The 27,881-nt window shown below is 39.8% G+C and overlaps 3 protein-coding genes across 7 annotated transcripts; 1 reads left to right on the plus strand and 2 right to left on the minus strand.

The window, feature by feature from the left end:
• Nucleotides 1-3,482: 3,482 nt before the first annotated feature.
• LOC103479606 (TLR adapter interacting with SLC15A4 on the lysosome) lies at nucleotides 3,483-10,394 on the minus strand. 3 transcript variants are annotated; one of them, XM_008434152.3, is made up of 2 exons: nucleotides 10,259-10,394; nucleotides 3,483-4,587 (listed from the first exon to the last, which is right to left on the minus strand). In XM_008434152.3, exon 2 carries the CDS (start codon nucleotides 4,583-4,585, stop codon nucleotides 3,641-3,643), a length of 945 nt encoding a protein of 314 aa, XP_008432374.1. In that variant the 5' UTR covers nucleotides 4,586-4,587; nucleotides 10,259-10,394; the 3' UTR covers nucleotides 3,483-3,640. The 3 variants fall into 3 exon arrangements, with proteins under 3 accessions (XP_008432374.1, XP_008432366.1, XP_008432382.1); XM_008434144.3 differs by lacking the exon at nucleotides 10,259-10,394 and adding an exon at nucleotides 8,153-8,313; XM_008434160.3 differs by lacking the exon at nucleotides 10,259-10,394 and adding an exon at nucleotides 5,566-5,898.
• c9h13orf42 (chromosome 9 C13orf42 homolog) lies at nucleotides 7,057-14,629 on the plus strand. The gene is made up of 3 exons (XM_008434132.3): nucleotides 7,057-7,768; nucleotides 8,201-8,345; nucleotides 10,290-14,629. Exons 1-3 carry the CDS (start codon nucleotides 7,364-7,366, stop codon nucleotides 10,559-10,561), a joined length of 822 nt encoding a protein of 273 aa, XP_008432354.1. The 5' UTR covers nucleotides 7,057-7,363; the 3' UTR covers nucleotides 10,562-14,629.
• Nucleotides 14,630-20,870: 6,241 nt separating this feature from the next.
• On the minus strand, nucleotides 20,871-27,072 carry rnaseh2b (ribonuclease H2, subunit B). Of its 3 annotated transcripts, none has more exons than XM_008434190.3 (11): nucleotides 26,733-27,002; nucleotides 26,223-26,291; nucleotides 24,868-24,975; nucleotides 24,097-24,173; nucleotides 23,168-23,282; nucleotides 22,819-22,883; nucleotides 22,628-22,733; nucleotides 21,776-21,857; nucleotides 21,645-21,690; nucleotides 21,299-21,373; nucleotides 20,871-21,042 (listed from the first exon to the last, which is right to left on the minus strand). In XM_008434190.3, the coding sequence occupies exons 1-11, from the start codon at nucleotides 26,794-26,796 to the stop codon at nucleotides 20,932-20,934; spliced, it is 918 nt and encodes a 305-aa protein (XP_008432412.1). In that variant the 5' UTR covers nucleotides 26,797-27,002; the 3' UTR covers nucleotides 20,871-20,931. The 3 variants fall into 3 exon arrangements, with proteins under 3 accessions (XP_008432412.1, XP_008432405.1, XP_008432417.1); XM_008434183.3 differs by having other exon boundaries at nucleotides 21,299-21,376; nucleotides 26,733-26,973; XM_008434195.3 differs by lacking the exon at nucleotides 21,299-21,373 and having other exon boundaries at nucleotides 26,733-27,072.
• Between the last annotated feature and the right edge of the window lie 809 nt (nucleotides 27,073-27,881).

Genomic DNA, 27,881 nt, shown 5'->3' on the forward strand with positions numbered 1-27,881 from the left:
CTTTTGTTGTCTGAAGGAACAGCTACTAAAACGCTAATCATTTTCAGACCTTTGAGCCCTGACCCTTGTTTAGTTTACATAAACAACTTGTTGCGAATGAAACTCCTCCTGAATAGAAATTGGCTTCATTTTGCCAACACTGGGTGAAGTTGGGGTTTTGCGAATAAATGCAGGGAGAAACTCTACTGCATGCAGCGTTACCTTCAGCCCTTTTAAACAATTCTGGTAAACAGCCTCTGCTGGAACAACAGGTCTGCTTTTCATTTGCCCAAGGTCTGCGGAAATCAGTTTATTTGAATGTGCTCGGTTTGGCATTGGGTGAATCATATTTATATCTGAACATTTGTGTTTAGATCTGTAAGGACTCGGCTCTTTTTAACATTTACCTGGAATGCTCAATCCGGATGGAAGCAGAAATACCAAACATGTGTCTTTGCAGCCTTGAGACTTCACACGGCTCTCATACTGCGCAGCGCTCGGCTCGGTAAACACAGTTTCCTCCTGCGGGCTTTTTGTTTGGACAGGAAACGAGGAAGCTGATCAAACACCGACTCCAGAAGGCCACGGCCAAACCGAGTTGGAATAGGGTTGCAAGTCCCTCAAAAGCGCTTTAAACAGATTTGGGAGGAGTAAATGTCACTTTTAGTGCGCAGACGTGGGCCCTGCTGAGAGTCTCATTTGTGCAATTTGTGCGACGTTTTTCCCCAGACACGTTCCCACGCCTTAGATATCGCCAATCTCAAATGTATGCCAGTACCACAAACACAGATCACGACCGCCTGCATGCTCCAGATTTACTGCCCGGCCCGGATGACATCACAGTCTCCGAGTAGACGCCGACAGAAGATAAGGGGCATTAACCGGATGAATGGATGGCGGCTGATAGAGGAGGAGGAATAAAAGACGCAGAAGAAGCAGAGGGTGTTTGTCATAGTCATGAGGCTTAATAAGTAAGGTGGTAATGCTCCCCCCTTGTGACTGTTTGTCAAACTGCAGAGTTTACCGGAAAGTCATGAGCGACTCAAAGTTTGTGGAAAATGAGAAAGCGCTGGAAAAAAAAAAAAGTTTGGTAAACTTTCTTAATCTAGGTAGACAATCATGTAGACACAAACGGATATAGATGGGTAAAGTGATACGTTTCGACAACATTTTTGACTCCATGAAAAAGGAAAAGTAAGTAATGTCAGAAATGAATCACGCACTGTGGATCAGAGAGTATTTTTAGCACAACTCAAGCAAATAGGACTCAAAAGTTTTGCTTAACTCACAGCTGAAGTTGTTGATTCTTTTTTAAGATGTGCATAATAGTAAATAATCTGTTCAAATAAAACATACCAGACTGGTTGTGCATTGACCGACTTTTTGTTTTGATGTTTATGGAAGGTCAATAGTGATCCACAAAGCTGTTATTTTTTTTCCCCCTTTTAAATTTATCATGACTTATTTAGTCAGTTCTCCAAACAAACCAGCCACAAATCAAGCAAAGATAAATAAAAAAACAAGTAAAATATTTTCCCCCGTTTGGATTTAATTATTTTTGTCTTTAATCATCAGTTCAGATCAGTGCTCTTGGTTTGGGAACTTAACCTTGACTTGTGGTTAATCTTTGTCTCGTCTGACCATAAAAATGTTTTCTGGGAGGCGTTTAGCTTGTCTATATGGACAGCAGCACTTTTAGTCAAAGTTGAAGGTATTTATAGATGAACAGGGTTTTTCTTTTTTCTTTTTGTCTTAACTTTTAGTCTTTATTTATTTCTCTTTGCTGCGCCAGAAAACCAAAATATTTAAATGTGTTTTACCGCCTCTGATAAGAGGAATATCTATTAGAACAATAAATAAACAGCACCAGGACCTTGTTGATTACAGAAAATGTGTTGTTTCTGAACAACTTGTCATTTCACATTTATCTCAATATTTGTGGGGCAGAAAGTTTATTATTATTATTATTATTATTATTATTATTATTATTATTATTATTATTATTATTATTATTATTATTAGCCTGTATGCATATTTTTGTATTTATGTGATTTTGGAAAATCTGCAATAAATGTAAACTTGAACAGGCAGTTCATGGTTTTTTTTTTTTATCAAGTTACTTGCTGTATCCTCAGTCACAAGAGAAACAAAGCTACATTTTATAATAAAATCCCAAAAATGAATATTAATTACAATAATTAGTATTTATAAATATCTTATCAGAGCTGTATCGCACACTTTATTATCACCAAACCATCTGATTTTTCTTTTAAGAAAACGCAGTGCAGTTAAGATGCTTTCTGGACGCCTCCATGGCGTTCCTGGCAAGTCCCACCATTAGGAGACCCAGAGACGGAACCAGAGCAGGATTATGTTTCCCACCTGGCCAGGGAACGCTTTGGGGTTCCCCCAGAGGAACTGCCCCAAGTGAGAGAGAGAGGGAGGGAAGTCTGGGCTTCTCTGCTTAATCTGCCTCCGCAACCTGAGTCTTTATTAAGCATAATGGATGCAATCAAACTCATAAAAACAATCATTAGGGAAAAAAATAAAGAATATCCAGTGTACTGCCAGTGTTTGCAAGGCGTAGGGACCGCAACCGCCACTGGATAAATCGGTGAATACTTGAGACCTCTGATCTAAAAGCCCTTATAACTCCCTATTTTGGGAGTTCAAACAACAAATATACCTTCACCTACATTAATGTGCACAGCGGAAACCATCTTGAAATCACCCTCAGGGGTGCAGCCAATCAGCCCCAAGGAAAATATTGGCGCTTCTGGATTGGCAACTTTGCAAACTCCAGGTGAAAGCAAGTCAAGTAGCTTTGGAGCAAGGCACTTCTGCTTTATAATTTGCATTTCCTTTTCAATATTTTCTATGTGCTCTGGAAAAATCCTCGAATAGGCGGATTTCTAAATATTTAGATTAAAATATCACTGAAAAATACTTAAATAGGCAAGTAATCCACAAATACTACATCACAAATAGGCAGGGTCAGCTGTATATCCTTATGAAAACATTTATTTTATCCTGACTACCTTTTCAACACTTTTGTTGCGGTCTTATAATGATGTTATTATGTTTGATGCATGGCAATTCATGCTGACGCATATGCACATGATGCCTTTGAGGCCTGGTAACTTGTTTCTTTCATTTTTCTGTTAGTTAAAGTTTTATGCCTCATTGCAAGTTTTTTTTTTTTTTTTTACAAAATGTAAATAATGAACTGTTTTTTTTTTCAATGCCGCTCATTGTTTCAAAGAGTGAAGGCCAGTTGAAACGAGGCTGTGCAGCACTTACTATTTAGTGATCATAAAACTGAATACATGGCTTTAAATAATTAGTTGGACACGAGGGTGGAGGCTCTGCTTAGCTTCACTTCATCTCACAATGATTCGTTTCACAGTTTGAACAGTTGCAGCTTTAATTGAAGGTGAGATGTTATAAGCTGTGTTGATCAGTCTGATTGTTTTCTAAAGGAAAAAAAAAAGGGGAAACTCCAGTTTCAGTTTACATTTCCCGTTTATTGACAGTTAGAAAGACAAACGCAACACGTGGAAAGCTGCTTATCTACGTCTATTGTAGGTTTTCACTCTCCAGACCAGCAATAAGCGAACTTAGTTGTAAAGGAGAAGAGAAAGTGAGCTTTTCAGCTTTGTGGTTATTCTTGCGTATTCTCTGTGAGCTGCTCCCCGGAGGCCTCGGTTGAAATCTGCAGGAAGGGCGTGCTGATCTCACCCGACTGCAGGTCGCTGGCCACCCGCAGCAAGCAGCTCAGAACCATGTCCTTGGCCAGGCCGGCCTCCAGGTTGCCCTCCCGGCTGAGCTGTTGGGTGATCTGGTCAATGCTAGTCAGAACAAGCTCCGAACCCAGCAGTGGGCAAATGGCCCCGCCATCTGGACCGGGAACTCCCTCCCTCGCCATGTTCTCCATCATGTACTGCTGGTACAGATCCAAGAGCTTCTGCTCCAGGTAATGATTCAGCAGGGAATTGGAGAAGGGGCCCTCGCGACCCTGGAACAAGAAGCTGCGATCACGGCCGCTCGCCTGCCTCCAGTGGTTGGATCCTCTCTGGAGCAAGTTCTGCAGACCTCGCTGTCCTGGAGGCGAGTCCTCCACCGCCAGTGGGACATCGCAGGACTGCAGGAACGGCCTCACGGCCTGCGCTTCAGCACACGCCCTCAAATCGCCGTCGTTGGCTGACAGAGGCAGCACCTGCTCCCCCCCAATATGGAGGTCGCTGTAGTTTTCATAGATGGTCTGGCAGAAGGAGGGAACCAAGAGGGCAGCGTCACCCCCGTCAAGGTGAGGCTGGGCGGGAATTTCCATGTCTGCAGATATTTGCCTCCCCGTATAGACGCCCTGGAGATGTGATGAGGTCGAAAGCGGAGAGATGTACAGGTCGACTGAAGCCTTCAGGCTCTCTGTGTCTCCCATTTCCTTCCAGGAGCTGTAGGAGACGAGCGGAGCGGGTTCAGAAGTGCTGGGTGTTAGGGAGGCTCTGGGTTGCCCACCAGCACAACGGAAAGTCTGAGGAGGAGGCAGCGAGTCCATCTCTTCCGTCTCACCGTAGGTCATGCTCAGCAGTCTCCCTTCACACAGCATCGCTGGAAGAAAATTGTAAATACTCTGAGATGGAAGCGAAAAAATCTCAACCTTTTATCAGCAGTTTGTTTTAAATACAGTCTGAAATATAGAACAACTAAAGGACTAAAAGGAAAGCATTCAGCATCTGCTGTGTCTTCAAAATACTCTGTGAATCTTTTTGCATTATATCACGCTTTAACCAGAAGCTTTTCTGCTTTTCTGGATAGAGGGGTCACAGTGACCACCACATAGGTCAGGGACAAAGCCGTAGAGGAGCTTAAGAGAGACTTGAGTAGTTTTGTGAAACTTCAGACAGGTCTTGATATAAAGATCCCTGGAGGCCGAGGATGAGAAGATGAAAGACGTGAGAAAATCGGAGGGAAAACACTTTCCGATGCAAATGAATAGATGTTTCTCTGTCTATGCAACAATCAGAAGAAGGAAAGAGAGCAAAGCGAGTTATTTGCTCCACTTCACCTGCCGCCTCCTCTCGCTCTGTCTGCAGCAGATGCTGCATCAGTAACATTTAACACACTGTTGTCCGGTTTGTCTGTTCGGTTTTTTGTTCACCTCAATGTTGAGGATGTAGAAGAAACTGAAATATAAGTAAGCTAGTGCAACCAGTGAGAGAGGAGCCCTGTTATAGGGTTAGGCTGCTAAGGGGTAATGGAGTAAAGGACGCTACATACATGCCACACTACTGATTTTTATATGCAAAAAATGTAGAAAACAATCCACCTAATAATTACGCACTACTTTGTGTCACATAAAATCCCAATAAAATGGAAGAAAAAGTTGATTTGTGACATGATAAAATCTGACAAGTTATATTTCTGATTTAAATATATCAAATATATTTTTGTGAAAAGCACATTCACAGTAATATAAATAAATCATCACTCCAGCAGAGACGATCTTTAACCTCTAAAATGTTAAAGTTAAAATGAGTAAAATGACAACAATAGCAACAAATATATCTGAATCAGACATCTTCCTACCTTTAACCAGAATCAAACTTCCAATCTGTAAATCTGCTTTAGCTTTTTAATCCTAGATGCTGATGTACTTTTTTTTCTCTTGAAGCATGCAGCAGGTTTTTAAAATTTCAAATGTTTTCAAAATAAGTATCGGACATTTCTATAAACCTATTGTTCTTCCCAGTCAGTGTAATTAGGTCTGCATGTATGTGAATGCTGTTTTATACAGCCTGTTAGAGGAAGTGGGACGGCTAGCGTCTTTCTCTTGCGTCTCACTTCTGGAAATCTGGCTTCAGCGCAACTCTCAACTCAGCATCTCTCTAACTTATGCAGGCTTAACATTGATGTTGACCCACGATGCTCTTTAGTAGCCTCTGTGTTTTGTTTCCTTGTTGTTTTCTATTTATGATTTGCGTTCCTATCTATGCATTTGGTTTTGCGTCATCAAAAGTTAAAACTTCTTTCAAAGAAATCAACAAACATTGAGCTGTAAAAAGAAACCACAGATGTTCTGTTCCTGTGCAAAGGAAACAGGTGTTTAAAAGCAGAAGAAAGTCTAATTTAACAGATATTATCACGAAGTGAGAGCCAGCAGACACTAATTCCTCTTTTCGTTTTTCTAAAAAGGTGGCTAACGGTTCCAAGGTAAATCTGGATGGTTGGTTTTTACAGCTTGTAGCTTAAAATTTTTTAAAATTCAGAGGTTTAAAGTTTCCTTCTTCATTAACGCTGTTGACATATCAAGCCAATCAATTAAATCCATCTTTTCAAAGCAAACAGGTATAAACCTTCAGCTGGCTACAAGTAAGTGATTGTAGCCGATGACCCTAACTTTGAAATATAATGGATAAAATAAAAAAACGCACAACAAATCCAACCTTGTGCCTCAAATTCTCTGTTTAAAATATTTCAAGTTATTTGTGGCTTGACCATCTCGCCTTTGGAAAAAAAAGAAGAAAAAAAGCTTCAACTGAAACCTCCAAACCCCAAAATCTAAATATTGAGTGTCTCACCAGAACAACATCATTAGGTAGATATTAGTTACCCAGTGAAAGCGACTGATCCTGTGAGGCTGTGGGGTTTTTCCCAACATAAAAGCCCCCCCATCTTTACATGTGTATCGGTGTCAGCTAAGCGTCTTACATGCTTCCTCTGCTGGGGACGGAGGAGCCCAACAACAGCAGCCAATCAAATCAAGAGGAAAACGCTTTATTATTAATTAACAGAAGTAACACTATACATAAATAGCATCACCTAAATTTTAAAGTTTGCGGAAACAATTAGGACAAGCTCCCTTATAAATATTGATATCCAAATTAAAAAAAAGATCAAAACTTACAAGGAGTTTATTCTTCTATATTGAGTGAAGTTTTAATTTTCCTCCCATCTATAATACATGTTTATAAACAAATGGATTCATGTGATCGAAGTCAAGATCTGAAGTCTTGCCTAGTTTATGTCTCAGTCGGCTGCTGGTAATGATACCTGCCAGGCGTGCAGCAGCTCAGTGTAACGATAACACCAAGTGTAGAGTTACCAACCCGACTCCGCAGCAGTGTTGCTGAGCAACATCCGATAACATTAAAGACACGCCGAGATCAAGTTAGACACCTGTCTTCAGATCTGCTTTTCATTTGGCTGCTTCAGCACCCGGGACAGAGACTGGCCCCAGGAAACGACTCAGTCAGAGTTAGCTAAGAAGCTTTATTGGCTTGTTTTCTTGGAAGGTTCACAATGTCTTGAAACAAGGAGAGAAGACGCAGACAAACTGAGGAACATAAGAGCAGGCCTGTAAGCATGTAAGAGTCCTTTTAGAGGGATGTTCAAGAAGCTCAACAATGTGTTCCGACCCAACCATCACGGAAACAGAGGCCGAGGTGACGGTGGGCTTCACGGCGACTACCACAGCGCCTGCACGGTCCGACTGGTCCGCAGCACCTCCATGCTGGTGGTGGGGGAGAGAAGTCGCTCCTCCGAGAGGTCGACCCTGACGCGGAGCAAGAGCAGCGTGAGCATCGAGTCGACTCTGTACTATTACCAGAGGCAAGAGGACAGGATTTGGCTGTACTCCCAGAACCAGAACTGTCTGGAGTACCTGGAGGCCCTGGTGGCTCTCAGGAGGCAGTACACTAAAAGTGTCAGCGACCTGAAGAGCAACGATGCCAAGACCGCAGCGTGTCCGAAGAGGAAACCCGCACCTCCACCTCCAAAGATGGAGGAACCGGTAAGACGCGCAGGAGTATTGGGACTCCATATTGGCCCTTATCGTCTTCCAGCCACAAACTGTGATGGCTTTGATTGAGGTTTGGTGAGAAAGATCAGCACATGAACATTTTTGTTGTGAAATAGAAGGAAAATTAAAAATAAAAAGTTTTTTAACGTAGAAAAAAAATCAAAGAGTAAATTACACACATATGGACTCTATTAGTTAGAGGCTTTTGAAAGCAAGTAGTTTCACTAGATTTTATTTGCGTAAAGACACTTTTCTCTTTTTTGTTGTAAACTACGAACTTCAAAACTATTTTGTTTTGCTTCATCGCATAAAATCCCAATGAAATACACTCAAATATGTCATTGTAACATGTTAAAATTCAAGGCATATGAATACCTGCGTATTGAAAGAAAAAGCCAATTATTCCTCTTCTGTCAACCACAGATATTAAGACCCAAACCATCCACGCCTCCGGTCCCCACAGAGGAGGCCACGCTGCAGTTCTTTGATGAGGTCATCGCCAGCTGTGACAGCGAACCTCTGCGTAAACCCTACAAGGACGACGGCCACGCAGACGTAGACTTCATAGGTGAGCGAGACAGAGAGAGAGAGAGAGAGAGAGAGAGAGAGAGAGAGAGAGAGGCCGATCCTGGGAACTAGAGGGATGGTTCTGTGAATTCTGAATGTGAGCGGTGACATAGGCACAAAGAAACAAGTCTGAGGAATAAAATCTCATTTGTACATGCTCGATGTTTCTGATTTTACAGTTAAGACTACAGACAGTTTTTTTTTTTAATTAGGTTGACCCAGGGTATTTCTAATAACGAGACACGAACTGATAGCATCGTTCCTTACTCTAATTCTTAGAAATAACATTTTTATCATACATTTTTGAAAATGAAGGCAGTCGAGTGTGTCCAAGCAGACGTGTGTCCAAATACGTGCGTTCACATTATGGAGGTCAACTTGAGAGACTGCATTGTGTGTGCCTGCAGTGAACGGTTCACAGGGTCCCTGTAAATTCAATGTGCAATTACATAAAGGCATTCCTGCAATGAGAGTTTACTTGAAACGTTCCTTTAAGTACAGTGAGCAGCCTGATATATGTACATGCAAAGTGCAAAAACATAGATTTTAATAAATGTTTTGACATATAAACAATAAGGCAAAATAAGCCAATTTATGCAGGTCACAATATGGATTTCAAAAGCAAATCAGTCATAATTTTAAACCTCTTTTCTTCTGTGTGTGTGTGTTTTTTTTTTACCTTCAAAGTGTACGTTTCATATTTTATCCTAAGAAAACAAATTAATTTCAATAAAATATCCCCACCCAAGGTTTATATATCTGTAATTTCTAACACCGCATGGCTGTGTATCCGAGAACTGAGCAGCTTCTAATGCCTGGTGGTGGAAAATTCGAACACAATTGTTTTTTGCAAGAAAACTGAAGGTATTATTCATAATCCTGATAAATAAAGAGAATACATCAAGGTCGGACATTCTTTGAGTCGTAATGAGACCTGTGTGCATAATTTGGGAGAAACAAACATGGCTCCAGATCTGTGAGGCAGGCTTATTTTCAAGATGTGCTACCTTGCCTCGCTGAAGCTTTTGTTGTTGAAAGTAAATCTGAAGGAATTTATTATGGATACCTGAAGAATCTTGTTATGCACGGCAATAGTACAGACTCAACAATTTCCTGTTTTTATCGTTGCTTTTATATTATTTACAAGTTAGGTCAAAGTCAGTGTTGCTAGCTTTTTTCTGTAGTACTTTGTTTTGTCTGAGTTTTAATTGAATCTGGAACAGGTAATGGTTTTGGATATTTGCTTCACAGCTTTGAGAATAGATGTATATGTATATAGCTTTTTGACTTTTAGCACATCAAATTTAACTATGCAACAAATCTCTTCTGTGAAAAGTGAAATATTTTCTTTTTTTCTAATGCGCTGACAGGGACCCAACAAATTTTACACCAGCATCTGTTGGAAGCAACACACGACTGGTTCTGCCTTATTAATCTTTTTTATCTTTATTTTACCAGGATTAAAACTCATTGAGATAAATACAAAGTCCATCTCAGTTCTCAGATCTAAATCCTTTAGGAATCCTTCAGTCTGAGCTGAACCAAGAGGTCATAAAAAAGTACCCTGATTATGGAAAATGTACATAGATTATGCAAAAGGCATTGGATCAAATATTCCTCTCTCCTTAACCTTCAATTCAAATTAAAAAAAAAAAAAACAATTTAGTGTACTTGTCTGCTGAACTTGTCTCAATAACAAACTCCTCAACATCGTCAGGGATTTCTCAGAACCCAAACCTGCCATTGAGGATCCAAAGTTTTCTCTGCTGTATAACCTTTGCCACATTTACTGAGGGTGCCGATAAATGTGGCACCTTCACATGTTTGCATTGAATTAAAATTGAACTGTTTTAGTGGTCTGTAACTAAACCATGTTCTGTGTGTTTTAAAGCTGTTGGCCACTTTCAGTCTCACCTCGTGCTTTCTCTTTGCTGCCCTGCCTCAGTGGCCTCCAGCTCAGCCGAGCACGACCTTCACTCCAACTGGGTGTTGAGGGTCCCGCGGGTCACAGACGACTCTGAACCGAGTGAAGCTCCAGACAGTGCCAAGGAAAGCGCTTCAAAGAAGGAGAAGAAGAAGAAGAAGCAGCAGCAGCAGCAGCAGACCAGTTCCACAAGCAGCAGACTACGACTGCAGAGGAACCCGATCCACCTGCCCAAAGTGGTGGAGAGCGCCTTCCAGACCCTGCGCTTTAAGCCCAAATTAAAAAAGCAGTGAGGCTAACGTGGACACGTGAAACCAGCAGCACTGCCGTGACGCCGACAGAGCTCAGACTAAATGGTTTTCGCATCTTTTTAAGACTGCTACACACACTGACGCTGCAGCAAACGCAGTGGCTGGCAAAAGTATTCGTACCCCTTCGACCGTTTCACATTTTGTCTCATGCGGTTTGTATGTGGTAGATCAACACAAAGTAGTGCATAATAATGAAGTGGAGAGAAAATCAATGCTGATCTTTTTGCAAATAAACAAAAAATGACCCTGATTCTTCCCTTTTCACTCTGATGCCGATAAATAAAACCAAAAGCAACCAACTAGTTTCAGAGGAAACCTGACTTGATCAAATTGACACACCTTTGTGTAAATGAATCTCAGTATGAATCCAGCTGTTCTGATGTTTGGTAGAGAACATTGGTGAACAAAAGAAGATCAAGAAACAGAAGCAGCAGGATGTGGAACAGTTTAAAGGGGCAGTATTAAGTAAAATTGACATTTCTGACATTATCACGTTCTGATGTTATTCCCTCATCAAAAATATACCAGGACTGTTGCCTTTATTTTTTCAAGCATGTTTGAGAAATACTTTAATCTCCCATGGCAACCATTCAGCTCTTGGTCTAACTCCTGGTTGGATCTAGTGCAGTGGTTCGGTACTTTTTTAAAGTACTTTTTTAAAGTACCGAACCCACCAGTTTCATATGCGCATTCACTGAACCCTTCTGTAGTGATAAATAAAATATGATTCCCCACCCCCACCCAAATTCAAGACATAGGGGTGACCCAACTAGACTCTAGTTGGGTCATTAATTCTTCTTAAAAGGTAGAGTCTCTGAGAACAGTTCTTCAAAATATAGTCAGTGTTTTCAACAAAGTTGAGCTGACTGCCCAGGAACGACCCAAGGTATTTAAAATTTGCCACAGTTTCAACAGGTTGGCCATTGAGAGAAACTGGAACCACTTTAAGGTCTCGTTTAGATTATTTAATTAACTCTACATTCTTAAGAGAAAGAAAAACTAATAATAAATAATAAAGATTTTGAGGTATTCTGATTTAGTAATGTAATTATATTAGTTGTGTTGCCACCCCCACGCCACTAGAGGCAGTAGCAGGCCTGAAAGATGCGAATAAGGAGCAGATTTAGAAGTACAGAGATCCCTCGTTTTTCTTAGGGTTTTTTTTTTTTTTCAAAATAAACCGCGATAAGTAAAATCCGCGAAGTAGTTTCCTTTAGTTTTTACAATTATTATACAGCATAATTAAATACTCTATTGAAACCAAAGAACAAAACCCGTTCATCAATCGGGCCTTAATGTGATCTGGAGTCATGTCATTACAGCGTCTCCTCCCGCGAGATTCACAGCTGCATTTACCTCAGAGCGATGGATCTCGTCAACCGAGCCTCTGGCCACAGATTTTTCCAGCGGGCAGTCAAAGTTTTCAGCTCTCATCTCCTGAATGACCAATCTGTATTACTTATATTCAGGGGTGAAAGTAAGGGGGTACGGCAGGGTACTGCGTACCAGTGGCGGAGCTAGACTTTTAAAGTTGGGGGGGCCAAGGGGGGGCCAGGACTACCTCTGGGGGGGCAACATTTAAAATGTGTGTGTACATCCATCCATCCATCCATCCATCCATCCATCCATCCATCCATCCATCCATCTATCTATCTATCTATCTATCTATCTATCTATCTATCTATCTATCTATCTATCTATCTATCTATCTATCTATCTATCTATCTATCTATCTATCTATCTATCTATCTATCTATCTATCTATCTATCTATCTATCTATCTATCTATCTATCGTCCTGCAACTTTTACATGTGTCTCTGCTCAAACACACCTGGATCAAATAAGCTGCTCATTTCCAGCCTATTGCAGAGATGAATGAATGCTGGTGAGGAAATTCAGACATTTTGGAGCAGAGGTGAATCTAAAGGTTGCAGGATGGTAGGTAGCCCTTGAGGACTGGAGTTGGTGACCCCTGGCCTACTGGATCATTTCAGTGGAGATTTCAGACTGTGGCAGGAAGCCGGAGTGCCCGGAGAGAAACCTGTCAAATCTTTTTACATTTTGTCCCATAAATTTAAATCAGACACATGTTTGGTCCCAGTCAGATTTCTCCAGCTCAAAATGATTACTAATTAGATCTTCTAGGATTCTTTTCTTCTTCCGATGTTAATATTTGTAGCTCCTTTCCAAAGGGCCCTTTGTCTTCTTCCAGAGGAGGGGCTGGAGAAACTAACCTCTGGTGTCTGATCACTTCTTTTCGTAAATGTAAATGAAACCGTTGTTGATCATGTCTTCACTGCAGTCGCTGTCTGCAGTGAAGACATGCTCGTTGTCTGCCTTCACGGTTCGTTCTCCCTTCATTAAGTAACAGTAAATGTCTGTCTGCTTTGGATCCCCACAGATGACGGAGGACAGGTGGTACGTCTCCGTCCCACATTCTGCAGGCACATCGATGGTCTGAGTGGCTTTTGTTCGGTATTCCCTGGTAAACCTATGCAGAAAAAACACCAGGACCTTGTTATCGGTCAGACAGTGTTTCTTCTGCCAGGGTGACCCGCAGCCTGAACAACGGCGTTTGCACGCCAAATCCAACCAGTATTCAAGCAGTATAGAAATACTGGTTGAAAATAATACTGGTGGAAGTGAAATGAGGGCGCCGTCGTTCAGGAGCCTGAGGGAAGTGGCTCCACAGTTAGAGCAGGAGTCGTTGTCATACAACTCTCTATCTGTGTCGCCACCAAACGAATCCAGCCAGACCAGCACAGACTCCAGCAAACTTTTTGTGTCGAAATCCTTTCCCCCGCCTGATGGCAGCTTCTTCTCCCTCAGCTCCATCAGAACTGGGGAAAGGTCTTCCTGACTAAAATGCTTGCCGGGCTGGCGGACAGCTGAGAGGAGGAGACTCCCACAGCAGGGGATGGACGATGCCTCCAGAAAAACCCTTTCCTGAGCGAGACACCGCTTGGTGACGCTCAAGTTTAGGACGCTCTGGAAGGCAGCGTTCACCCAGCTGTTCTGGAGCTCATTGGAGAACTTGAAGTTCTCCTCCTCTTCTCCTGGTCCTGCAGATGTCGTCCCTACATCTGGCAGATCTGAGCCAACGCCATCCACTGCATTAACGTCAGGGGAACAGGAAACCTCGACAGCAACAGAGACATTTACATTTAGAGCTGGTTTTTCGGACAAACAAGCAACTCTGTTGTGTTCTGAAATACAACGATCCCCGTCCGGGAAACGTTGTATTTCAAAGGACCCTGAGAAAGTGGCCTTCAGAGGACTACTATCCTGTAAGGATGGGACCAGCGAAACCAAAGCTTTGGCTGTCACTTCAGCCACAGCTTTGGCTGCGAGATCAGCCGCAGACCAATCTTCCCCAGCCGGGTTAGATTTTTCTGCGACTGCAGTCTCACCCTCACGTTGTACCATCGTTTCTGAACAAACCTCCCCAGCCGGGTCGGTTTGTCCAGAGACAGTACCATCGTCCTCTGTACTGTCTCGTTCAGAGGACGAGATGGAGTCCGAGGTCCCAACATCCAGCGAACAAACCTCCCCAGCCGGGTCGGTTCGTTCTTTGGAATTGGATGGAAATCCATTCCAAAACAGATCGTCCTCTTCATTCTGATCGTTTTCTTCGTTGCCATCCTTACCTGGAAAAAAACGATCGCACACTTTCTTCATCCCAGTCGTCACGGCATATCCGATGCCCCAACCAACCGGGAATATCAGGGGAACAAGCGCTGTCGCAAAACTGAACATTGTTGCTTTACACAATTGTGAAACTCCAAGAAATGTAGAAATGTCTGGATCCTGACTGATGCTTAGAGATTCCAGCATTCAAGCATTAGAACTTCTTTGATCTACTGTGATGTACATAATGTCACCTATGACCTCATCAGTGAGCTCACTGGACTTCTGGTGCAACGCCTTGCTTCTGATCGTTGCTATGGAAATGATCAGCTCAGCTCTGCATGACTCAAGCTGGCATAAATATTTAAATAAAACATTATAATTTTTATTTTACATGAAGAGATTAAAGGATTTGTATATGATTTAATTTTTGCTTTTGTGGTTTTCCATACCTGCTGTGGTATAAATGTTCTGAAGCCTTTTTCCACTATAATTTTTAATTACAATTACGGAAATTTATTAGGATTATTAATGTATTAATAATTGCATGTGCTAGAAACAGTCTGTGACTTATTATATTTATTTGTATACATTTTCGCAGACAATTTAATGCTGTGACTATTTTACGAAACATAAGAAACAACAGGATCCAGCTCAGCACTTATACGTCATTTTATTGAGGTCCAAAACTTAGAAGTTCTTGTCTTGCGTCATTCAGGAGTCTTGGGTATAAAAGGGCTTCATGATTGTATTTCAAAGGCAGATTTCAAGAACAACTCGGGCAAGAGTTTGGGTCAGACTGTGCTATTCCGGGATGTTGAGGTGTGCAGGAATCTTCACTATATATATATATATATATATATATATATATATATATATATATATATATATATATATATATATATATATATATATATATATATATATATATATATATATATATATATATATATATATATATATATATATATATATATATATATATATATATATTATAAGTCCCTATGTTACGGAGAGAAAGCTTCTTCAATCAAGACAGGGCTCGGATGTCTTTTACTGAACATTTCTGTTCAGTTCAGTTTTTCTGTTCAGTTTTTATTGAGGAGAAAACGGCCCATGCTGATAACGACAACAGCTGTTCGTTACCTAGCAACTAAAATCAACAGAAGCAAGACAGTGACAAAAGACAGAACCAGATCCTGTTAAGCATTCTTCAAAATAAAAGACTTCCTCTATCCAAATAAATCACACTTAAATATGTTTCACTTCACCTTTTGTAATTATATACAATCATGTTCAATTCAATTAATAATAATCATCATGTAAATTTTGGTTGACATATAATTGTAAATCAGCCACTTATCATGCAAATTATACTTAACATATTGTAAAGACCAGTGGCGGAGCTAGACTTTTAAAGTTGGGGGGGCAACATTTAAAATGTGTGTGTACATCTATCTATCTATCTATCTATCTATCTATCTATCTATCTATCTATCTATCTATCTATCTATCTATCTATCTATCTATCTATCTATCTATCTATCTATCTATCTATCTATCTATCTATCTATCTATCTATCTATCTATCTATCTATCTATCTATCTATAATTTAAAAAAATAACCAAACTGAATATTTGGTTATTTTTAAGCCCCTCTGTCATTTGACATGTTATAATTAACACCTTTGACTGCCGCACATGGAGACATGATAGACTTTATGCAGAGTTCATCGCAGAGGAAACTAAAATCAATCAAATAAAAGATCCTTTCTGAATATCATCTCATGGACACTGAACTAAATGCGTCTTTCTGACCGGGAGCTGACAGCGTGTTGAAGAGTTATGGACACCTTGGTTAGGAAGCTCTGTTTTGACAGGTAATTTGACGGGTAACAATATTTCGGGTCGGACCAGAATTATTTGCCTGATGGTGGTTCGGGCTTCTAATGAGTTTACATTTAATGAGTTTGCAGCACACAGAGAAAACCTAAAGAGAATGTGATCTACTTATTGTAGTTTAAGTAGAGGAATAACAGCTGACTGTTGAGAGAGGAAAGAATTTAAAGTGGAGATCCGTTAGGCAGAAACAAGCGCAGAGCGCTGGGCAATAAATGCGCGTAAATGCTCCACCATTACGCTCCAACTAATCACACATGAGATGACAAACGCCAAATATACAATAGTTACACTGCTTAGTTAAATGTGATTTAAAAACAAAACCAGTAAAAACTAGTTATTCCCTCCTCAGCCTCGTCTTGATAAGAACAGAGAGCAGTCCGCTGGTTTCTGTCCAGACTGTGGTCAGCTGACCACTTGGTGCGCAGACAGTTTCAACTTTACGCACAAAGAACATCGTGGAGCTCATTATTAATCATACTAAGAACAATATCAGTCAGAGAATCATCTCTGATCTGGACGCTTTAACGGACCAGAGACTTTGGAGCTTCTAGCTCAGCTGATCCGCTTCTGCGGAGTTTTCTCCCGCTGAGGGAAGTCAGTGCGGGATCAGGAAACGATCAGAGTTCTGTCGTCTGCTAATCACGTCATTTCGTGAATTGTTACCTGATTTCAAAAACGTTCTAACAGAGAAATAATAAATGTTTCGTTTGATGACTACAAATTGATTGGAAATAAAATTATTTTTTTCTTTGACGGACAACGAAAAAACTCTATCGCCACCTCTCCTCCAAACTACGAACATCGTCGGCCCCTCTTCGGTTTTTTCTTTTTTTTGTGGAGGATCAATAAATAACTTATTGGTGTTTTACAACCGCCAGGTATGAAGTGCTTTAGCCTTTGAGTTGCACCACAGCGCAGCACAACTGAAACACCCAGGACAAGAATTTCAGCTTGTTTTTATGAGTACAAAGGAGGCTGGTATCGCGCCTGATCTAAATCTATTTATTATGTCATCACATGGACTTATATAAAGTTTTATACATTTTCTTTTGATATATTTATTATTGTTTTTCTTCTTTAGATATTAGGTTGACTTAGAATGATTCCAAATAATGTACAGGAATAACCTGGTGCTGTTACATGTCAATCATCTGGGGGGGCCACTGGGGGGGCCAATCAGATGACAGGGGGGGCACTGGCCCCCCCTCTGGCTCCGCCACTGCTGCGTACCCCTAAAAGATTTAGCGGGGGTATGCAGTACCTGCAAGAGAGAGGAGCGACTGTCTGCTGTAAAAAAAAAAATATCAATGGGTTCACTGTGCACCCACTAATTAACCGTGACTGATTAGTTTTTCAAGAACAATCTAAAGCACGACTTAATCAGTTAATAAATATTTTTTTTTCTGTTTCATATTGTTTCTGAACTGTTCGTGCTTTGCTAGAGCAGCGGTGCAACACGTCGATCGCGGAAGGTTTTGAGTCGATCTCGGCAATAGGTGACAAACTGAACGCCGCCAGAAGGCTGAGACCAACACGTTCTCCTCTGACTCGCTTAAAACGTTAGTAACTTTATTAAAGAACAACAACAAAAAAGAAATCAACAAAACGCGCTCAAATTAATAATCAAAAATAATAATCTCAGTAATTATTGTTTCAACAAGGTGTTGCGCCAAATTACCAAAATAACAGAGCAGGAGTTTAAAATTAACTACTCAACCACCGCTGTGTTCAGGGAGGCTTATTAATGATCGCAAAAATAAATATCAAGCCTGCAAACCCAATATCGTAACGGACTGAATGTTATGTTTTTAACATAATCTCTGGTCGGCTTGTGGAGCGCAGGAGGTTGCCATGGAAACGGGTGTGCTTAAATGACACAGAGAGACGGAGAGTAAAAATGTGCGAGTGGTTTAGAGTTGATCACCTGTTCGGGTTGTTTTACTTTTTTTTTACTTTTGTCTTGGTGCATCACAGCCGCTTTTTAGTTTTTTAACGTTCAATAAACGACAAACTTGGACTAATAACCTCTTTCTGTGACTATACGTCATTTAGCTACAACAATATGTTTCATTACGTATTTAACAAACAAATGGCTTTTACAGCGATAATTGTGTGAAATTAAATTGTTGAATATAAAAAATAGTTTTTATGTATATACATATGACGCACAAAATGCTAAATGTATGCCTGATAAAAGACAAAGGGATGCAGTGCTTTGCGACACTATCACTAGATTAACAGGTCAGGAAAAAGGTAATTAAGAAAAAAATATGGAGGGAGAGGAAAGTAGTTCAGTTATGATAGTTTGACTTTGGCAACCTTGAGATGTAGATGTGTTGTGGAACTTATTGATAATAAGTTATCAATGATAACTTATTATTATTGATAACTGATAATAAGTTATCAACGATAACTTATTATCAATAAGTTATCATTATTGATAATAATGATAACTTATTGATATTATTACTGTAATTATACAGTCGATGATCGATCGAACCCAGGTTAAGAACCACTGATCTAGTGTCTCCATCAAGGCGCATCTCCTCCTCGGAGCTGCAGTTTTGAATCTTCAGAGCTTCCAACTCACAGAGCAGCCCTTCCCCAAAACTACCCCACTCAGCTCCTTCAGACTAGCCAGCAGCAATTAGCAAGCAACTGGTCAAATTGTACATCTGCTGAGCTCATTATACAAACTACTTTTCAGAGCGATGCTGGTAAAAATGCTGTTGAAGGGCTAACAGAGAAGATGATGTGATGACTCCCCTAGAGGCTGACATGATTGGTAAATATTGCAAGTATGCTCAAAATTTTCGGACGACTGAATCAAAACATCGCAGCTTCCTGGAGTGACTGGTTAACTGGGCAAACAGAAGGCATGGAATCAGGACTGGTCAACCAATTTCTAAAGGGACAAAATTTGGTCCAGAAATATTTTTGTGCTAATAAGTAATTATTTATACCAAAAGCACCACTGAATCTTTGAGTCATGAACCCGTGGATGACAGGAACCTGTAATTAAAGCTGCAAATTTGATGTGTTTTATATGAACGCACTACAATCATTTAACCTTCTAGCTGTACTGCACAGCAAGAAAATAACTCGGAAGACTCTCCATTGGCCAAACATAGATCCTTTCTAAAAGTTCTCCGTTTCTTCAGTCATCTTCGAGATCAATTTGACCGCCTGGTTCCTCGCATTTCTTTCTAAATGCCTTTCGAGCTGAACTGAGCAAGAGAAACCTTCAATAGGGTTGGTAAATGTTGAATTTTGGCTGATTGCAGTTTACAGTCTAGACCCGCGAGTGTGTGCTTCTGCGAGGTATCAAAGACCATTTTTGAAAAGCAACAATGCTTCCTTTCAAGCTCAAAGTCAGAGACGGCTACATGAATTAATGTTTCGTTTAACAGGTGGACATGGCGAGGGCGAGGTCAAGGCCTCCCGGCGGCGTGAAAAGCTTCATACCGGCTCAAATACAGCACAATAATCCATGCTAAGGGTAAATAGGCCTTGTACAAGAAGGGTGAATAAATACAGATGGAAAGCTTTAACGCTGTACAGATTTATTGACTTTTCAGATTTTTTGGGGGGGTTTGTGTTTTTATGCCCACCAGATTTATTACATAATTCTAACACGGTAAATACTTAGGGCTCAGCTTTCATTTTATAAACCAATTTTTTAAGAGTCGTCAATTTATTAAGGTGTACAAAGCTATGAAAAACCTCCCCCCACCCCTTTGTTTTTAAATGTTTTATATGCTTCATATGAGCCTATCTGCATTTATCAGACACATTTTTTTTAAATGAGGATTTCTCCAAAATCATCTGAACCTCTTCAAAATAAAAAATAAAAAAAAGATTTACCCATGATTGACTACACTTTTCTGGACAGCTGTTTGCTTTCATTACCCAGGGCTGAATAATATGGAGACCTGTAGAATCAAGAAATCAACTAAATATAACCTGACTGATGCAATGAAGTAGAATAAAAGATCTAAAAAGCAACAACTCATGTCCCAAACTAAAGAAATTCAAGTACAAACAAGAAACAAACTCACTGACACCAGCCTGGGAAAGGTTACACACATCTCACTCGTCTTCCCCGAGGTTAAATCTTCAACTGGTTAAAAATTTCATTCATGGGAAACTTTCAAGGTCAAAACCTCGGAAAAGAACAAAGAGGCCTGTCTCGGTTTTCCCAAAACAACGTCTTCAAGGGCTCTGAAATAACATTTTGTAAAGTTAAAAGAGTAAAAAAAAAAAAAAGTGAAACATTTTGAAAGCCGTGCATCCTTTTCTGCTGCAAGTGGAGTAAAACAAATACGACTGCTGCAGAAAAGAACGTCAGAGCGGCAGATGGCAGTGTGATGTTCTGGGCCAGCTTTGTTGCTACCACTTTCACTATTCCACGTAACCATTGATTTGGTCAATACATCGAGTCAATTGAAAACATCAATTTTGTTTTTACTCACGTCATCTTAAATCAGTTTGACAGTCAGAAACAATTAGGTGACATAAAAGCAAAAACAGAATCAACGTGTAAGCAGGTAAATATATTTCATAAACACATCATAATTTATACGCAGATCCTCTGTATAAATCAGAGGATCTCTGCTGTAGCTATTTAAAAGCTAAACTATCAGCCTACAAGCACTAAGAAGTTTATTATGGTGTATTATTTATTACTTGGGAAAACAAATAAATCCCCTTCTTCTTAATCCCTTTTCCTTCAAAAATTAAAAAGACAAACAGCCTTTCAGGTAGGTTTTTCTTTCCTTTATTACAAAACATGAGTCAGGCGAATCCAAACAGCACAACACATTCACTTCTTTTCAGCTTTGGTCTTTGGGCTGAAGAAAGAAGACATTGGCTTCATGCCACTCTTGTCCACTTTAGCCAAAGTTTTCTGAGCAGCTGTCATCTTCTTGGGTGGCTGGAATAAAAAAAAAAAAACGACAAAACAAAAATAAAGTAACAGCATAATGCAATTATTTAGCTTGGGAACAGCAGAGGATCATGATAGCAGCCCCACTGCGCTACACACAAAGCTTAAAGACAGCAGTAAATAAGCGAATATACACAACGACTGGAGGTTCTGGAAAGATATTAAACAGCTGACTGTTTGATTTAAAATGAAATAAATGAGGTCTGAATCTGCTGAGGATGTTTCTTAATACGCGTGCACTCACTTTCCGTGCAAAGTCTGCACTGTTGAATTTTGTGTAGTCTTCTCCAGCCTCCACCGGCTTGTCGGAAAGTTTCCGCTTCTGCCAAACGAGGAAGTGAGAGATGCTTTTCATAACAAGAAGCACAAAAACACAGACTGCACCACTGCCAGCTCCACCGACCTCAAGTTGAAGCCCGCAAAACCGCAGGATTAAACCACACAAACAGCGACCGAGGGCGATCGGTTCATTAAAGAACGCAAAAACAGAGAAGGGTTGAAGACTCAAAGAAAGCGCACAGTGGTTTTAGTATCATGCAAGACAGAAGAGCTGAGAAATACTTCAAGCTTCTTCCATGAAACCAACATACCTTAGACGGAGGCTCTGTTTCCTTCGGACTTTTAAGCTCTTGTAACCTGTGGCATTTAGAAAGAGATGAGTTTTGTCAACAAAGTCACAAAAACAAATGCAAATAATTTTTTTTCATTCAATTTAACTTGCCCCAAGTGTTTAAGGAGAGCTTTGCTCAGTTCTTCACTGATGTACTCGGATATCAGACCGTGAGCGTAGCGAAGGTAGTCTTCTGTATCGAAAAGAAAAGAGATGAGCCATGAAATCCTGATCATTTATTTAAATAGTTAGTGATGTAAAGATTTTTTTTTAAAGTTGAAGGCGGCTGTGATGAAGCCACCATAAAATAATATGGCACTACTGCCATCTACTGGTTGATATCAGCACCTGCAGCTAAAGTACATTTAGGTTTATGAATGTTTTCTTTTTTTATCAGTTTATCAAAATTAGCATTGTACTAAGGGTGCCTTGCAAAACTGTTCATATCCCTTGTATTTTTTCTACATGTGTGTCACGCTACGATCACAAACTTCAATCTGTCATATGAATTTTATGTAATAGATAAACATAAAGATCTATTAGTCTAACAGAACTATCTGACTAGTTCTATTAAACTAGCTTAACTACTTATACTAAATTAGTACCATTTAAACTAGTTAAAGTTTCTATTTCCTTGAAGAACAATAAAGTAAACCCCAATCCGTTGAGAATCAGCAGAAACACTTGAAATTTGACGAAATGTTAAGACGTGCAAAACCAGTAGACATATCCTATGTCTGCTGGATCTGCAGCAAAAGGTGGGAGATTTTGTAAAATATTTTGAAAACCATGTCCATTTTACATCCACTTCACATTTACGCACCGCTTCCTTTATCCCATAAAATCCCAGTAAACTACTTGGAGTTTTGTGGCCGCAACGTGACAACACGCACGAAATGTCGAAGGGCCTGAATACGTTTGCAAAGTGCGGCTAAAAAGGGAAATACAGCGATGCAGGTTTACCCTCCCGGTCGTCTGACTCAGACTTGACTCTGACATAAGTTGTGGATTTCACTCCTTCTCCCACACAGATATTTTTCTTCTTCAGGGCAGCGATGGTTCTCTCCACCTACGGCACAAGTATTGAACATCTTCACACTTTTCCACTTGCTTTTGTTTTCTCTTGCTGCTTTAACATCCTGCGCCGTCTTTACCTTCTTTTGTAACCAGTTCATGGTTCGTTCTCGACTGTAGCGATGAAACTTCAGGCTTCCGACCTCTGTAAACGGCACACAAGTCAAGTCCATTTGTGAGGGATTTTTTTAAACGACACAAAAACAATCAATTAACAAAAAGGCTGGCTAAAAAGCCAGGGGAAAGAAGTGTCTCAGGAAAAATGAAAAAAATACAACAAAAAACAAGCAGTGTTAGTGGCTGCAGGAGCAGTTTGTTTCATAATTTAGAGGCTTTTACTACAACAGCCGCTTTGCATCAGCTGAATGAGCAGCTAAAATAAAGGCTGTAACTTAAGATTGTCGCTGATTGCCTTCAAAGAAACGTCACCTTTTTCCTCTGCAATGTGGTGCAGGCTGGTCAGGGAGCGTGTGCATCTGAGCAGCCTGGAGCTCGCTGGAAACTCATCATCCTTAACAACTTGATCCACAGGCTGGAATTTCCCCTGAGTGGCAGAAAACAGAAATATCCCTTACCGTAGCTCAGTGGGGGAAATTTCACGTACGGCCAAAGGGTCAGACAAACGTCTGCTTCTGTTGGTTCTACATGCAAAATAATTCAACACCTTATGAGGTAACATACATTTCATATGCGTGAAATTATAGCAAAGTAGTGGACAAAATACAGAACATCAGACTGAGGGGGGAATGTTTGAGCAAAGGTTTCAGGATTTTTCCAAGGATTAATATTTAAAATTAAAAACATCCTGAAAAAATGCCTGAACACGCCTCAACACCTGAGTATGTTAATGTACAGGTACATCTCAACAATTTAGAACACTGAAAACACTGTGCTATATTTTTCTCCCACACTTTTTCCTTCCACTTAACTTTCTTTGAATATGCTTGGATTCGGTACTGCGTGAACCACAAGATTCTTAAACTATTATCATTTGTGCGACTTAAGGCACAGCCTTCTGACCCAGACTGAGAAGCTCGTTTAGAAACTCGGAAGCATCTGCAGATGTTTTGAGCTGAGCAGCTAATTGGGTTTTTAATTTTTTACTTTTTCACAATGTTCAAATTTTCTGAGAAACTGCTTTTAAAGTTTTCATTATCTGCAAGGCACAATCATCAAGATTACAAACAACCACGGCTGGAAATATTTCACTCCTCACGCGACGGATCTACAGAACGAAAGAGTTTCACTCTGAAATTAGTGACAGGAAAAAAAAATGTAGCGTTTCACGATATTCAAATCTTTCGCGCTCAACATGTATTTTATAGGTTTACGCAGGTGTGCAAATTGTGGTTCTTTACCTCTTGGCCAGATTTAATCATATAGGGCAATATCAGATAGAGAGGGTCCATCTGTGTTACGAAGAGAAGTTTTCCATCTGATTATAAGCAGAGACAAAACATGAAAAATTATTGGCATGAGACATGAATTTACAACACCAGAACAGAAAAAAAAACAGGCTAAACGACAGCAAGACATCTTATTTAACTTTTTAGAAGAACAGAGGAAACACATTGAAACTTTAAGACGTTAAATTCAACAATGGGAAACACTGATAGGGAATTGTTTCTTGCTTTTTGAGATCTTTTTGCCCGTGTAATGTTGTCAAACAAGTTATGTTTAGGTGAGTTCTTCATGCTACGATCATAACCCTGAATGTGGTTAATAAAAGTAATGATTTAAAAGGGAAGGCAATAACATTTTCATATGGGATGACATAGTTCAGAAAAGTTTTGGCTTGTTAAAAAATAAAATCAAAATTTGAAACTACGTTCGGAAATTTTCTTGGTCTGATATCAAGATTTGCTTGCTGGTATGAAATGTGTGACAAAAGACGAAAGACAAAAGAAATGTGCAGAGGGAGGAATGCGTCTCTCAGCGGTTTTAAACTTATAAAACACTTCGAGGTTTTTATATGTGCTTGTGAGAACGGCCTCTTTCTAAATGGATGCTTTAAGTGTTTTAAGTGCAGTTAAGCTTTTCTGTCGTTTCGCTGTTTCACTCTTTTTCAGTCGAACTCTGATGAAAGACAAGTCGGTCAAACTCTGACGCTGACAAGAAATGGGACACACCTCTCTGTACGGTCTGTCCAACGAACCAGGAGTGGAAGTCTTCTTCAAACGCCTTGACCTCGTACAGCTGCACATCACCGGCACCAAGCAAATACAGAGACGCCTCTTCTACAAGAACAGGGGGAAATGAAGAACAGTGTTAATTTCACTTCTGCAACAGCAGTAAACAAACATAGAAAGGGTCGCCCTCAAACGTTCTGGGAAATATGCAGGAACTCGGGAAGGTTTTTTTTCTTTTTTTTTTGTCGTAGAGTTTATGTTGTATGCATTTTTTTAAATCTGCATGTTCATCAACACTTGTAATCACTGATCAAACAAATATTTTTGTGCTGTCTTCAAAAAAAAAAAAACTGAAAATAAATATTATTCTGGGAAGAGGTTTGGGGGACATGGCAGAAAAAGCGTTTTCTGTCCTACCATCACAATCATAAACATGGGGTGTTTCCAAAACATCACTAGGACTTTAGCTGGAACTACGAACTGTGGTCAAATGAGAGAGACATTTAGCTTTCCGGCAACAAAAAATTCCAGGTGGGTGTCGTGTGAGACAAAGGATGTCAGAAAACACCCAATGCCCTCTGTTAACCATCATGGGGGATCTGTGGTGCTCTGGGCCCGTTTCCCTTCTCCCACAAAACCATGCTACAGCCCACAGCATTTTATAGTTTAACAAATACGAGGAACTTTTAAATAAAAATCTGGACATCTCTTCCAGTGAACTAAAAACAAGTCTTAATTGGGTCTTTCTACTGTATAATAATCCAAACATAGAAATGACTCACCACAAATCCAAGATACGAGAAAACCAGGTTAAAATTCACCAATCGGTTTTTTACTGGCCAATTTTCCTTACCAGTTTTCTTACAGGTTTAATCTGATGATACCAATTTTAACCCAGTTTGGTTTATTTTTAAGACTATACAACATGACAGAGGAACAAAACGTGCTGAAGGTTATTTGACAAAGGATGCAGTTTTAATCCAGCAGAAATTGAGGAACTCAAGGATTATCGCCATTACTGCATTAATCAGATTTTTATTTAACTCAAACTCAAAGTGCACCAAAGTGCATAATGTTGGTTGATTACAAGCTGCTCTTTGTTTTGATGTTATGACTGAACATGGAGGAAGAAACAAATTCAATAATTATGAATTTACTTTAAGGTTATATGCACACCTTAAAAGGACTATATTAATTGAAAAAATAATAAGAATCTCATTTAATTTAGATGGCATGCATATATTTGTTTTTCATGCCTATAGGGACTAAACCATCATTTTGAAGTTTAGAAACCAGAAATAAATTAACCATTAGTGCAGACCAAGAGATCCGATTAACAATGGAGAGTTTAAAACCTGTAGAGGGATTCCTGAGCTTCACGAAATCTGGATCACAGTCGTGCTTCTGTGTTTCAGTTACTGAGTCTGTGGACAGAAAATAAAAACACTGTCAATAAAAACACTGTCACAACAGGTAAAGAACCAACAAGAGGATGCAATCACTAGTTAGTTAGTTAGTTAGTTAGTTAGTTAGATAGATAGATAGATAGATAGATAGATAGATAGATAGATAGATAGATAGATAGATAGATAGATAGATAGATAGATAGATAGATAGATAGATAGATAGAATTGACAACAGTACGTTCATAACGTAGCATTAGCCAGCAATTAGAGGATATTTTCCTCTTTAAATAAGCTTACATGTATTTCATCCAGCTTAAAGACTAAGAATAGCACCACCACTTAAAGTCAGCTAAGCTATGCAGTAGACACGGCTATTAAGCTTTAATAACTACTAGTAGGTTTTGTTTAATGGCAAGTTAGCACTATTAGTTGTGTTATTTTCCTTTGCTAGTAGCCTACCTGCGGCGATAACAACCCAGCTGTCATTCTGTGTGTTTGGAGTGCGCTTCTTTTTAGCAGCCATGTTGTTTCTTTACATTTAGCATAACTTTGCCTTTTTCCATCCCGGGGTAGCTAGTTCTTTTTTTTTTTCTTTTTTTGCCTGACAACATGAGCTCAGAAAAGGCGCCTTTCGGTGTGACCACTTCCTGCGTCGGTCACATACAAGTCAACACGGCGTTGATAGCGGCTCGGTTAAGTCGACTTTTTTCTTCTTTTATTTGAAAAAAATACTATTAAATTCATAAAATGCTTTGGCTTTGGTGTCTCCTCAAAACCGAGAGCAAAAGTCGCAATTTCACACTTTTAATTTGACCTATTTACCTCTGCTTTTAAGCAGTGGTATGAGCCAGCTTAACGTCACACCATCGGGTGTTCCTTGTAACACCACTAGAGGTCACCCAAGAGCCTTTATTAAAATTCAATTGTGCCAAACTGTTAGAGCTTTCTCTCTGTATAGCTATTTATATCTTTTTTAAATATATATATATTCTTTGAACTAATCACTTTTTATCAATTAGAGCTTAAGGTTTCTGCTCGGCGGTCTTTCAGATTTGGTGGTCATTTGTCCTTTGGCACACTGGCATTTAACAGATTGAGGGATCCATCTGTGCTTTAATGAGAGGAGGGCATCGTTCTTTTTCTCTCTCTTTCTCAGGATGTGACACTGTGCGTCCCAGTTGGTTTTCAGTGACTCATTTGTTTTTTTGTTATTTTTTTCCTCCTGTACTGCTTATGTGCATGCCTGGAATGGGGTTATGTAGGAAGCTTGGACTCTCAAACCTTTTGCATAACCGTGCTATCAATTTGTTGAACCTTTCTTTCATGACCACCTTTTATATATTTCAATGTATTTTCTCTTTAAGAATAGGTGCAGCACAGAGGGATGAGTGTTTTAGGTGAAATATAGCGCTTTGGAAAAATGTGCCCTTTGAACGTTTTCACATTGTGTCAACATTATGACAGAAAATCTTAAAGGATTTTATGAAAATGAAAAGAAAATTACGGTTTGACTTTCAAATTAGTTTGCAAAAACAAAAATCAGAAAAGTTTCAGGCTCACTTTCGATTTGAGTTAAAAGTCTGTGTTTCTCTAGCATTTTACATTTAT

Source organism: Poecilia reticulata, chromosome 2 (assembly GCF_904066995.2).
Source record: "Poecilia reticulata chromosome 2, P_reticulata-male-v2, whole genome shotgun sequence".
NCBI lineage: Eukaryota > Metazoa > Chordata > Actinopteri > Cyprinodontiformes > Poeciliidae > Poecilia > Poecilia reticulata.